At 41.5% G+C, this 13,203-nt stretch overlaps 1 protein-coding gene across 1 annotated transcript; it reads left to right on the top strand.

The window, feature by feature from the left end:
• The first annotated feature begins 4,630 nt into the window (after nucleotides 1–4,630).
• On the top strand, nucleotides 4,631–9,907 carry LOC131238863 (probable disease resistance protein At4g27220). The gene is made up of 3 exons (XM_058236455.1): nucleotides 4,631–8,203; nucleotides 9,298–9,338; nucleotides 9,844–9,907. Exons 1-3 carry the CDS (start codon nucleotides 4,631–4,633, stop codon nucleotides 9,905–9,907), a joined length of 3,678 nt encoding a protein of 1,225 aa, XP_058092438.1.
• Nucleotides 9,908–13,203: the final 3,296 nt, after the last annotated feature.

The raw sequence follows: 13,203 nt of genomic DNA, 5'->3' as shown, positions 1-13,203 counted from the left end.
CATGGGATACCCTTGGCACCATCTTCAAGGGTGTAGATCGAGTGAAGCGGATTCGCCTTCAAACATTAAGAGCCGAGTTTGAAGCAACTCACATGAAGGAAGGTGAGAATATTACTGATTATTTTTCACGTTTGCTTGTAATTGTTAATAATTTGAAAAGAAATGGTGAAAAGATTGAAGATGTCCGAGTTATTGAAAAGATACTTCGATCCCTCACAACCAAGTTTGAGCATGTGGTTGTGGCGATCGAAGAATCAAAAGATATTGAGAAACTCTCCATTGAGGAGTTGATGGGATCGTTGCAAGTTCATGAGCAACGAATGCAGAAGAATGTCAGTTCCATGCCGATGGAACAAGCTTTAGAGTCAAGATTGACTCTGAATAATAACAATGGTGGACGTGGAAGTTCACAACGTGGTAGACGTTTTGCTAACAATCGCGCAAGAGGCAGAGGGCGCGGATACCAACAAAGCCATGGCCAAAACCAGCAGAAAAATACCAATTTCCGTGGAAGAGGAAATGGTAGAGGTAGATCTATGCATGGACGAGGAAGTACAAAGAACATCCAATGCTACAATTGCAACAAGCTTGGCCACTATGCATCTGATTGCTGGAGCAAGCCGGTGACTCAAGACGAGCTATCCAACTATGCCGAAGCATCAAGCCATGAACAAGAAAGCTCCACACTTCTCCTTGCACAAGAGAAAGGTAGTGATCAGCATGATGTATGGTATCTCGACATGGGTGCAAGTAATCACATGTGCGGCGACAAAAAACTCTTTGTGGAACTCACAGAAGGAGTTCATGGCGATGTAACGTTTGGAGACTCATCAAAAACACCTGTGAAAGGTAAAGGTAAAATTCAAATCTTTCAGAAGAATGGTGTTCCAAACTATATCTCCAATGTGTACTATGTGCCTAACATGAAAAGTAACATACTGAGTCTCGGACAACTCCTCGAAAAAAGGTATGTCATACACATGGAGAACTCTTCTCTTTCCATTAGAGATATGCATGGACGTTTGATTGTAAAAGTCCAGATGGCGAAGAACCGTATGTTTCCTCTCCATATAAACACAATGCTTGAGAAGTGTTTTTATGGAAAAGTAAAGAATGATTCCTGGATGTGGCATCTTCGCTTTGGCCATCTAAATTTTAGTGGCTTGAAACTTCTGTCCTCATCAAGCATGGTGCATGGTTTGCCTACTATTGAAGCTTTAGAACATGTGTGTGAGGCGTGCACACTTGGGAAACAACAAAGGAACTCCTTTCCGAGTGGAGTATCCCGAAGAGCAAGAGAACCGTTGCAGTTGGTTCACACTGACATCTGTGGACCATTAGATCCAATCTCTCTTGGAGGTAATAAATACTTTATTACCTTCATTGATGATTTCAGTAGAAAATTATGGGTGTATGTAATCAAAGAGAAGTCTGCTGCTTTTACTATTTTTAAAAATTTTAAGGCCCTTGTTGAAAAAGAAAGTGGTCTTAAAATCAAAACTCTTCGATCTGACAGAGGTGGGGAGTACACCTCAAATATTTTTCGAGAATATTGCAGGGAACATGGTATTAAGTAACAACATACTGCAGCGTACACGCCACAACAAAATGGAATTGCGGAACGGAAGAACTGCACCATCCTCGATATGACGAGGACCATGCTGAAGGAGAAAAGTCTGCCAAAGAATTTTTGGGCAGAGGCAGTTGCATGTACTGCCTATCTGCTCAATAGGTGTCCGACTAAGAGTGTCAGATTCCAGACACCGCAAGAAGCATGGAGTGGATACAAACCGAGCGTGGCACACCTTAAGATCTATGGGTGTGTTGCCTACGCTCAAGTTCCAGAAGCAAGAAGAAAAAAGCTTGATGATCGTGGCGAGAAGTGCATCTTCATCGGCTACAGCGAAGAATCAAAGGCATACAAGCTCTACAACCCACTAACCAATAAGCTGGTGGTGAGTAAAGATGTGGTATTTTGTGAGGAAGAAGCATGGAAATGGAACGAGGGAAACTCAGCCAAAGAAAAGCAAATCGAGGTCGAAGAATATGAAGAAGAGAGACATGAGAAGCAAGAGCAGACACCCACATCACCCCCTTCGGATCACAGAAGTCCAGGAGTACGCTCCATCTCTCCTGGAAGTACTTCATCAAATCAGAATTCATCCAGCACATCTTCATCCGATTCTCCTTCACCCTTGGCTCCAATTAAAATGAAAAGCCTCAACGACATCTATGCAGAAACTGAGGAAGTGAATTTACTCTGCCTGTATGCGGACCACGAGCCTCTCACATTCGAGGAGGCTATGAATGAAGAATGTTGGAGAAAGGCTATGGAAGAAGAGATTCATGCCATCGAGAAGAATCGAACATGGGAGTTGACCTCACTCCCCAAAAGCCAGAAGACCATTGGTTTCAAATGGGTGTACAAAATCAAGCGGAATGCCGATGGTAAGATCGAACGATATAAGGCAAGGCTCGTAGCAAAAGGCTACAAACAGAAATATGGGGTAGACTATGAAGAAGTTTTCGCCCCAGTTGCTCGCCTTGACACTGTAAGAATGATTATCTCCCTTGCAGCTCATCACAGTTGGATGATCTACCAACTGGATGTGAAATCTGCATTCCTAAATGGGTACTCGAAGAAGAAGTATACGTTGACTACGAAGGCTTTGTCATGCAAGGAGGAACACAAGGTGTATCGGCTGAAGAAAGCCCTGTATGGGTTGAAGCAAGCTCCCCGTGCTTGGAATGCACGGATTGACGGTTATCTTCAAGAGAATGGCTTCGTCAAATGTCCGTATGAGCATGCAGTCTACACAAAGAAGAATGCCCGTGGTGATATCCTTATCGCTTGTTTATATGTTGATGATCTCCTGTTCACTGGGAACAACCAGGCGATGTTTGAAGAATTCAAGCAGGCTATGTTCAAAGAGTTTGAGATGACTGATGGTGGATTGATGTCTTTCTTCTTGGGCATTGAAGTGAAGCAACAAGTCGACGGCATTTACATATCCCAGAAGAAGTACACAAAGGAACTTCTTGAGAAGTTTCAGATGGTCGATTGTAAAGCCGTAAATACACCTGTAACAACAGGCCTGAAGCTCACAAGAGATGGAGAAGGAAGAAACGTCGACTCAACCCTATTTAAGAGCCTAATCGGAAGCTTAAGGTACCTCACAATCACTAGGCCAGATATAGTCTATAGTGTTGGGCTTCTAAGCCGGTATATGGAAGCCCCAAAAGAGTCACACTGGCTAGCTGCAAAACGAGTACTGAGGTATATCAAAGGGACTATTGAATTCGGTCTCTTTTATCCATACGATGATGAAGCGATATTGTATGGATACTCTGATAGTGATTGGGGTGGTGACCAAGATGAAAGAAAAAGTACCACAGGCTATGCTTTCTATCTTGGGTCGACAGCATTTACATGGAATTCAAAGAAGCAGAGTGTGGTCGCCCTGTCCACATGTGAAGCTGAGTACGTAGCAGCTTCATCCACTGTATGTGAGGCGATCTGGCTAAGGAATCTGCTAAAGGAGCTGAAGCATCTACAGGAGGAATCCACTGTTATATATGTGGACAACAAGTCGGCAATCGAACTTGCCAAAAATCCAGTTCAGCATGGAAGGAGCAAGCACATCGACACAAGATATCACTTTCTTAGAGATCAAGTAAAGCAGAAATTGGTAAAGCTGGAATACTGTCACACCACTGAGCAAGTGGCAGATATATTCACCAAAGCATTGCCAACTGACACATTCAGGAGACTTAGATCAATGCTTGGAATGAAGCCGGTTTTGGTTTGAAGGGGAGTGTTAGATACGGTGATATTTGCAAATCCAAAAACCGTGTGCAGCAAGCTGTTAGATTAGATTTTTTTTTTTCTTCTAAGATTAGATTGCTAGTTATGTAGATTTCTTTCTAGATTTCTCTGAATTATTTTTTCTTTATTTAGCTACCCCTAGGATGAATCTAGACAGGGATAGTTTAGTAATTTCACACAATAAGAAAGCCTATAAATAGGCAGCAGTGTAATACGATTTTCTCATTCCAATAAAGACAGTTGCTGTTCTCTCTTCTTCTTCTTCCAAAAGTTGCTGATTTTTGTTTCATGGTGGCTGCAGCCACACGTCAGCAGGAAGCTGGGTTTTAGACCCAACACATTTATATTCTTCTTCGAGCCCAAAAATCTGGCTGATCCAAAATTCAGGTCACCCCATGGAATCATGCCTAAAACCTCTAAAATCATATGCTGTAGCCCACTTGAGTGTTGGAATGGTTTGATTAAATTTTGAATGTCGGGGGTGTTCGTGCATCCTGATGGAGCTCATCATCTTAATGGATTAGATAGAATATACAACAAGTTGAGCCCAAAAAACAAAATATGAGTGGTTTTAATGCTGGGTGTCTCATCCCAACTCTTCCCTGTGGTGTGATGCTCCTGTGCTTTGGATTTACCTGATTTTAGGTTATAGATGGATTGGATGTGGGCCATACACACTACATTGTATCATAAGCTACTTCCATAAATACAGCCAGGGAACGGGTATCCAAATCTAGTTGACTATGGCAAGTTTTATTACTACTCATTTTTGTTGTTTATGATGCTATTTGTGTTGAATAGGCAATGGAAAAGGTGGTGGGTTCAGCTGCAGTCGACGTGGGAAAGTGCGCATGTGCTTCTCTTAAGGAACACGCCGGCTATCTTACTCATTTTCATAACAACGTTAAGGATCTGAAAGACCGCGTACAATATCTGGTGGCCAGGAAGGAGCACATAGATCGATTGGTAAGCCCGGACCACTCCAATGGTGAAGAAAAAACCCCAGAAGTTAGTCTATGGCTAACACAAGCTGTCGAAATGAAACAAGCAGCAGCTATGATAGAGCAAAAAGTGGCAGAAAACAAGGGATGTCTACATTGTCTGAATTTGAGATGGCGTTACAGTATAAGCAAGCAGGCGAAACAGATGACGGAGCGCATTGTTAGGCACTATGATGATGGGAATCCCGAGAAGATGAAGATGACAATGCCCCCATCCCTTCCGTCCGTCATAAACGAGGAAGCCCCATCAATCCAGGGTCTACCATCAGTAGAATCATCTCTCCACGAAGTCATGAGTGCTTTACATGATGAAAAGACCAAAATAATTGGAGTATGGGGCATGGGTGGTGTGGGCAAAACTACCCTCGTGAAAAATGTGAACAATGAGTTAGATGGGACACGACAATTCAAAAAAGTCATAATGGTAACTGTTTCAAAGGACGTGGACATCAAGAAGATCCAGGGCGACATTGCAAAGAGATTGGGTTTCACACTCCCTGATGGGACCGAGTCCTCGCGAGCAAGTGACCTGAGGAGCAGATTAATGAAAGAGGAGACATTCCTCATCATCTTGGATGATTTGTGGGAGCCGCTTGTTTTGGCCGAGGTAGGGATTCCCTCTCCTACCAGCCTCAAGGATTGTAAGATCATATTCACAACACGGAGTAAAAATGTGTGCAATAGAATGGAAAGCAAAGTTAATGTACTAGTAAATGTGCTCTCGGAAAAGGAATCAGAGAAACTATTCAAAGAGAAAGCTGGTGACGTTGTTGATTATCCTTCTTTACATACCAAGGCAATGGAGGTTTTGAAGGAATGCGCTGGTCTTCCACTTGCAATTACAGCACTAGGATGGGCATTGAAGGATGAAAAAAATCCTAGAGTGTGGGAGGATGCACTATCACAGATGAAGATGTCAGCACCAAGAGATATCGAAGACATGGAGAAAGCAGTGTACCAGTCTATCAAATTCAGCTACGATCGTTTGCAAGATGAGCTAAAACCGTTGTTCTTGTTCTGCTGCCTGTTTCCTGAAGATTATGATATTCCTGTGGACCAGATGATTCATATGTGGAAGGGTGAAGGCTTTTTAGATGACCTTGAAAGTTTGGAGGAAGCGATAAATAGAGGGCATACTTGGGTTGGGAAACTCATATCTTCTTGTTTGTTATTAGCAAGTTCAGAGGAAGGACATGTAAAGATGCATGACATCGTTAGGGATGTTGGCATTTGGATTTCGTCAAACGAATGCAAGGACTACAAATCTTTTGTGGGAATCCCACATAAAGGTTTGTCACATGGAAAAAACTGGGAGGAATATAAGAGAATTTCTCTCTGGCAATGTGGAATTAATAAACTGCCAGAAGGGATGCATTGTCCTAAATTGCTGACATTGATGATGCGAGAAAATAAGCAGCCGATTGAAATTCAAGGTGGGTTTTGGGAAGCAACAAAAGAACTTCGGGTTCTGGATCTAAGCAAAACAGCTATCAGAAAGATACCATTGTCAAACCTGGTGAATCTACGGGTGCTTTGTCTGAGGAGGTGCAAGTTTGAAAAAGGGATTTGTTTGTCAGCACTTGGGGGACTGAAGCAGCTTGAATTTCTCGATCTGTCATTTAACTACTGGTTAATCAAGTTGCCAAAAGAAATCGGAGAATTGGTCAATCTGCGGAACTTGGACTTGACCAATACTACTCATCTTAAAATTGTTCCGAGTGGTGTTATATCAAGGTTGACTCTCCTGGAAGAATTGAAGATGTGGAATAGTTTCCAGGAGTGGAAGGCTGAAGAAAATGATGCAAGCAGCAGTAGTAGCAGCATCAACGCCTCTTTGAGTGAAGTGGCATCTTTGAAAGAATTATCTAATTTACATCTCTGTATTGTGGAAGTGGAACGTTTCCCACAAGAGTATCCTCTGATTAAACATCTAACAAAGTTGAAGAACTTTTGCTTCTGTATATGCCAAAGGCCTAATGATGGTGTTGTAGCCCATGAGTATCCAGTATCGAACCCTGATGAGTTGAAATATATGGAGTTGGTTGGTTGTAGTCCCATCCCCGAATGGGCGCTAATGCTTTTACCACAGACCACCCATTTAAAGTTAATATATTGCGAGGGTCAAGAGGCACTTAATCGCGGTACAGGATTCCCAAGTGTGAAATATCTTACAGTTGAAAAATGTGATGATGTGGAATTTGTTGTCAGTGCAAAGGAGTCTCCTGAAAATGCATTCGGTAATCTACGGAGTTTAAAGTTAAGAAAGCTGCCAAATCTAAAGAAAGTCGTCGCTACGTATGAAGAGGGATTGCTTCCCACCCTTTTACTTCATAACCTTAAGAAGGTGGAAGTGAATGAATGTCCTGAACTAAAGCATCTACTCCCATCCGTTTTATTGCAAGGAATGGATAATTTAACCGATGTCAGTGTGTCTTATTGTGGAGGAATGGAGCATTTATTTGATGGACCACCCACGGTGGAGCAACGCAATGATGTGCTCTCCAAACTCGAAACCTTAGTTCTTTCAAATCTCAGGAGCATGACAAGTATCTGGCCGATGGGGTTAGTGGTGAAGCTCCAAAATCTCGCTACTCTGGATGTTTTGGGTTGCCATGGCTTGAAGCAGAGCGTTGTGTCGGCGATGCAGATTAAGGGTGGGCTCCCTAATCTCGTCAAGCTCAATGTGGATAATTGCAAAGGAGTGGAGGAGATCATTTCAGATGTGGTGGATACTGAGGGTCTCACACCTAAACTAAGAATTCTAAAATTAAGTGATCTACCGAAATTGGTGCGCATATGTGGAGGAGAGGCTGATCCCCTGCTGGAACTGGATTGGAATTCACTGGAACAAATACGAGTGGTGAGTTGTGGAGGAATGGAGCATGTATTTGATGGACCGCCCAATGATGTGTTTTTCAAACTTAAAGATCTCCATAACCTGACTACTCTCGTGCTTTGGAGGTGCCATTTCTTTAAGAAGACCGTTATGTCGTCCGTTCAGATGAAGGGTGGGCTCCCTAATCTCGTCAGCCTCATGGTGGATGATTGCGGAGGAGTAGAAGAGATCATTTCAGATGTGGTGGATAATGAAGGTCTCCTACCTAAACTAGAAATTCTAAGATTATCCTCTCTACCGGAATTGGTGCGAATCTATGGAGGAGGAGTGGCTGCTCCACCACCGCAATTGGATTGGCATTCATTCAAAACAATTTATGTGTATGGATGTCCCAAGCTTAAAAACTTGCAGCCTCTGCAAGGTGGGGCCGACAGTGTGCCGTCGCTTCAAGACATAAATGGAGAAAGGAATTGGTGGAAGGGGTTAGATTGGGAAGGAGACGATAGTGCCATCTCCCAATTCCATTCCCTGTTCAAAGAGGTATCGTATTATATTGGTATATATAATGTGTCCAACTGGTTGGACCACAGTTTTAAAATCCATCTAATTGATAACTTCCAAACTATTTAGTGCTTTTTAAATCCAAACCTACTAACAGGTTGGACCCAACATGAGAATCAATTAATGCAAACATCAGCCCTATCCACAATTCAATGAGCCACAACATATAATAGCATGTATCCATTTATAAAATGCAAAATAAAAGTGTGGTTAACTTAATAAGTAGATAGAGATGATTTTTTTAAAAAATGTTCATCCTGGTGGTTCCAATCCATTGAACTGTATGTGTCACAATGTGAGAAATGAACGTTTTTAGTTAGAATTTGTTTGATGGATGGACCATAACCTACAGTTCAACCGGTTGGACTTAAGGTATTCTCTTTCTTTTGAGGATTGCTTATTGCACAAGCGTGTCGAACCGTACATTTCTACTTGCGGGAACACGTGCAAGTAGAGAGCACATGTTTGAGATAGGAGCTTTCCGTAAGATTAGAAATAATTCTTAACATCCATCTTACTAAAACGTCAGAGAATCTCACTCTTTAGGTGTCGCACAACGTACACAGTAAATTGACGGTTTCTTTAGGTGGCCCACCTGAGGTGTGAAACAACCTGGATTTTATGTCACAATATCTAACCAGTGCAGCACGCTTGATGGAAGGTTCGGTCACACATTTCTCACATTGCGACACATACAGTTGTGTATGGTTCCCACGTTTATGTGGAATTAGCCAATCTCTTTTTATCTTCCTGCTTTCTTTCTTCCTATGGTATATATGCTAATGCCACATTCTTACATGTTCTAATTTCCTCTGATGCCTCAAAGACTATTTTAGTATTATTGTTTCTACATTGTGGCACATCTGAAGAGTGAAATGGCTAGATCATAATGTCAAACAAACTATCATAGCCCATGTGGCTGCATGTTTATGGCAGGGTGTCTGTCTCCATACCTACGGCTTGAGCTAGCCTCTTGATTTCCATTTATGTTATTATTATTATCATCATTTGGGTTGGAATACAATGCATATCAGACTTAAGCTAATGTTTATGTACCCATGGATGATGCACAGGTACTGCCGGATGATGAAGACGACCGATGGAAGATACGAAGGTATCAAGAAATTGTACACTCATAGCATACACATAGGAAAGTTAAAAATGGATCCCAGTTTACATGTATCACCGATCAAATATTACATTTGATTGATTATCTAATAGTCATATTGGCTCCAACAAATGGAATCCAAGGGACCAGTTTTGAATCTATGCATTCTTCAATCGTGGCTGAAGGGCCAAGGCCTTGGGCCTATTGTGCAACCAAAATTTCATTTCATTTGTAATAGCCCCAAGTGAATTCCATATGACTGATTTATATCACTCTTGTGCATTCCATATCATTCTTGCTTGGCATGTTTAGAGAGAAAAAAAGTAATTGCATTGTTTCCAAGAAATCTCTCTAAAAGGAAAGTATTCTAAGAAGGATTCTTCATCATGTTAGGAGTATAGATATTTCCATTATCAGCCCAATCCTTGCAAATTAATCTTTGTACACTCTATGTATCACTTGGTACCTCTTCACCTCTTATATTCATGTTCAAGTGTCTTATGCTATGCAGAGAGAGGGTAGTGAAGGCCCTTCAACCCTGTGATGGGGATTGTGTATATAATGCGACTCTTTGAGATTTTAGGATTGGTTGTGTTCATATTTTCTCCACTGGAGAAGCCCTTTAGGATGCTTGTGTCCGTAAAGGGTCATGCAAGCACTGTAGACCAGAGTGTTAGAATTCTCCTTTTTGGTTTATCTAACCTCTGCTTTGTTGTCTCCTCAGGTATATGTATCTTTGAAGTTTATAATATGAAGACGCTTGCTACTATTCAATACTCAGATTGCTTCTCTTGGCAAATGCAACTCTTCACTCGTCATTTAAATTCAAATATCAATTGTCTTGGTATCATCTCAAGAGTTATTGACTCAAGATAGAAGAAAACGATTGAAAATCTTAGTTATGTTCCATTATCCACTCCCCTTATATGTCTTCAACAATCACTTGAGATGCTAAGCATTCTCCATGAATGAGAGTCCTTCTAGTTTGAGGATTACTTTTGTAGGCTTCTACTGTTTTGCTTTTCCCTGGCTCGAGTGGGAGCTTTCTCTCACTAGGCCAGCATATGGGCTTTCGGGATGTGGGCATTTTAGTGTGTATCTTTCTCTTCTCTCTTAGCCCGAGATGTGGGCCGCTATCTTTTGTCTTTCATTCAACTTTGTTGTAATCTTATATCCGTTTGGGTAGTATACATGATAATATAATTTCTTTCTTGCTTATCACAGACCATTTTAGTCCAATGTTGCTCCAATTTCTGTCTTAATCTAAAAAAGGGATTTATGATGCTTTGAAATTTTTCTTATTTAGATTTCAATTATTAAATAATGATAATATAATTATTTAGATGCATAATTTAGAATAATTTAGAAATGTCCTGTAATCATAATTTAGAATAATGTTCACTCCCCAAGTATAGGGTTGTGATGTAGTAATAAACTCGGTAAGACCGAGGTCGAATCCCAAGGGACTGAAACCTGTACGTACTCTGAAAATAACTAGAACTAGAACTAGAAAAAGATGAAATCTAAATCAGGTGGATTTGACGAATAATGATGAAATAATAAACTAAAATATGTAGAATTCAAAGGTAGGAAACTAGGGATTCAGAGGATCCACTTGTAGAGATCAGGGAGATCTTATGCCTGCTTCAAGAATCATCAAAATTAAACTGAACATCCTTTAATATAATTTTAAAGAGATGAAAGGTATATGAATTAGAATGGATTCCATCACCAAACCATGCCTAGGAGACAAAGCAACCAATAGAATTAAACTAATTTACAACCAATCATTGACGTATAAAGGTTAAGAAGTGTACCATCATCCGACCATGCCCAGGAGACGATGGTGAACAACAGGGCTTCCTAACATCATAAACATAAAAGGAAAAGAACATGCTCAAAGCTATCGCGGACCTATTGTAATTTTAGTCACAACAGACCAGTAAAGACTAAAAAGATTCCATTAAAATCAAACTAATATCAAATTCAATTCAGTGTTAATAAAAAACACAAGCTAAAAGTCCCCCATCACGCTACAAGCTTCACCTCTTAGCCCTAGCTAAGAGGTTTAGCCGACCATGATTAGGCTAATTCTCAACATAGACATCATTAGGCTGAATATCTTAAAGAAAAAGAAAGGAAACCAAGAAAATTAAGAAAGAGTAAAACCGGCTGACCTCCACTCTCTCTCTCTCTTTGCTCCACGTTCCCTATCCGATTCCCAAAAAGAAAACTCCCCCTTAACTCTCTCCTCCCTCTTTCTTATATAGACGCTGGAGGTTGGCTGGGAGTGCGTAACTGGAGTCGGTGAAGCTTCCGCAGCTCCTTTCGCAGCTACGTGCGCAGCACAACGCGGAAGCTCTTGCGCGTTTTGCTAGTGGGGTCCGTATTATATGACGTTTGCGAAATCCACGCCGTCTATCATCTTCTCCTCGAAGTTTCGACTAGATATGGAGAGTTATGGTTGTCCGTTGATGCAGCCCACTGAGACAATCAGGCTGCAATGACAGCTAAACGGTCTTCTTGCGATCGCTGTAACGATCCTGTGAATGTACATAGTCGCCAAAGATCAGCATGAATTTGATAGGTTTTTCTTCCTCTACCTGATGGAGGACTCGGATCAAGCCTTTATTGCATGATGATGGCCCACAACGAATGGACGCAGCCTCAGTTACAAAACAGAGTCAATGCACGTCAACTCTGTGAAGTGTGATGGCCCACTGATTGCAGTCAGATGGAAGATCCATACCGCCCATTGTATTCCAACCGGAAAACACACAGGAAGGCCAATTCGGGTTTGATTTCGGTATGGCCCACAAACCATTTTATTCCACCGTCCATCTTCCATTTGGACGATCAAAAACCAATCTTCGATGTATTTTGAAATTCAGCCACCTAGGCTTGGATCATACGCCCTTTAAAAACCTAATAGACGGTCCAGATCCTCAAATTACATGATTAATGGGGCCCACAAGCACAAACCGGTGATCGGATGAAGGACACTGTTGCGTCTTCATGTTTTTTGGAAATTTGTCGGTCAGCGCCCGCTGACCGACCTTGGTAAAAACGGTGCGCGGTTGGAGCATTCACGTTGTACACGTGAAATGTACAGGTGGGTCTCATGGTGATGTATATGAGAAATCCACACCATCCATCTTGTTTCTCTTATACTTTAATGGGTTGAGACCAAAATTGAAGCATATCCAAAGATCAGGTGGGCCCCACTTAAGGATTTAAGGGGCTGATCTGTCTGTTGGGACACTTCTATAAGGATCCAACGTTGAATTTCGATGTGTACGGTTGACTTGTGGTCATCAGGCCATATATGAAGTTTTGAGTTGAACGGATGGTGAAAATCCTGTGATCTTGCATCCTGGCTGACTTTCAGGTTCGTTTGAGCTTCAGTTTCTCAATTTTTGTGGATCTCTGGCATGTAAATCTGTTGATCTTGGTCCCCTGGAGTCCGTCGCTTGCCTTGGTGACTTCAAAGCGTTAAATCTATGCTTTTAGTACCCTTTTCTAGTCCAGGCTCGTAAATACGCCCTGCATCACAACACGATTAAATCAAGCCATTAAACAGTACCATGTTCGTAAATCCAGGCAATAACTGAGGTCTGATATGCAATATTTGACCCTCAACACAACCCCCAACCAGCATCTTGCTAGTCCCGAGCAAAATATGCGAAAGATAAGTTGAGAACTACAAGACAATTTCTATATACTCGAGTGAATTTTGCAAAATAATCCAGATATGAGAATTCTTAGACTCATGAATCTTGGGCATTACTATCTCCTGGACTCTAGCGCACAGTAAATTTCATGGTCAAGTTCAAAGTATTAATCCATCAACCAGAACAATTCTGAACATCAA

This window comes from Magnolia sinica, chromosome 3 (genome assembly GCF_029962835.1).
Source record: "Magnolia sinica isolate HGM2019 chromosome 3, MsV1, whole genome shotgun sequence".
NCBI lineage: Eukaryota > Viridiplantae > Streptophyta > Magnoliopsida > Magnoliales > Magnoliaceae > Magnolia > Magnolia sinica.
This window is presented reverse-complemented; position numbering and strand designations above follow the sequence as displayed.

Coding starts and splice junctions, on each gene's coding strand:
- LOC131238863 (XM_058236455.1), top strand. CDS start 4,631: ATGGAAAAGGTGGTGGGTTCAGCTGCAGTCGACGTGGGAAAGTGCGCA. Junction 8,204..9,297: donor TCCATTCCCTGTTCAAAGAG/GTATCGTATTAT, acceptor GATGATGCACAG/GTACTGCCGGATGATGAAGA. Junction 9,339..9,843: donor GACCGATGGAAGATACGAAG/GTATCAAGAAAT, acceptor TATGCTATGCAG/AGAGAGGGTAGTGAAGGCCC.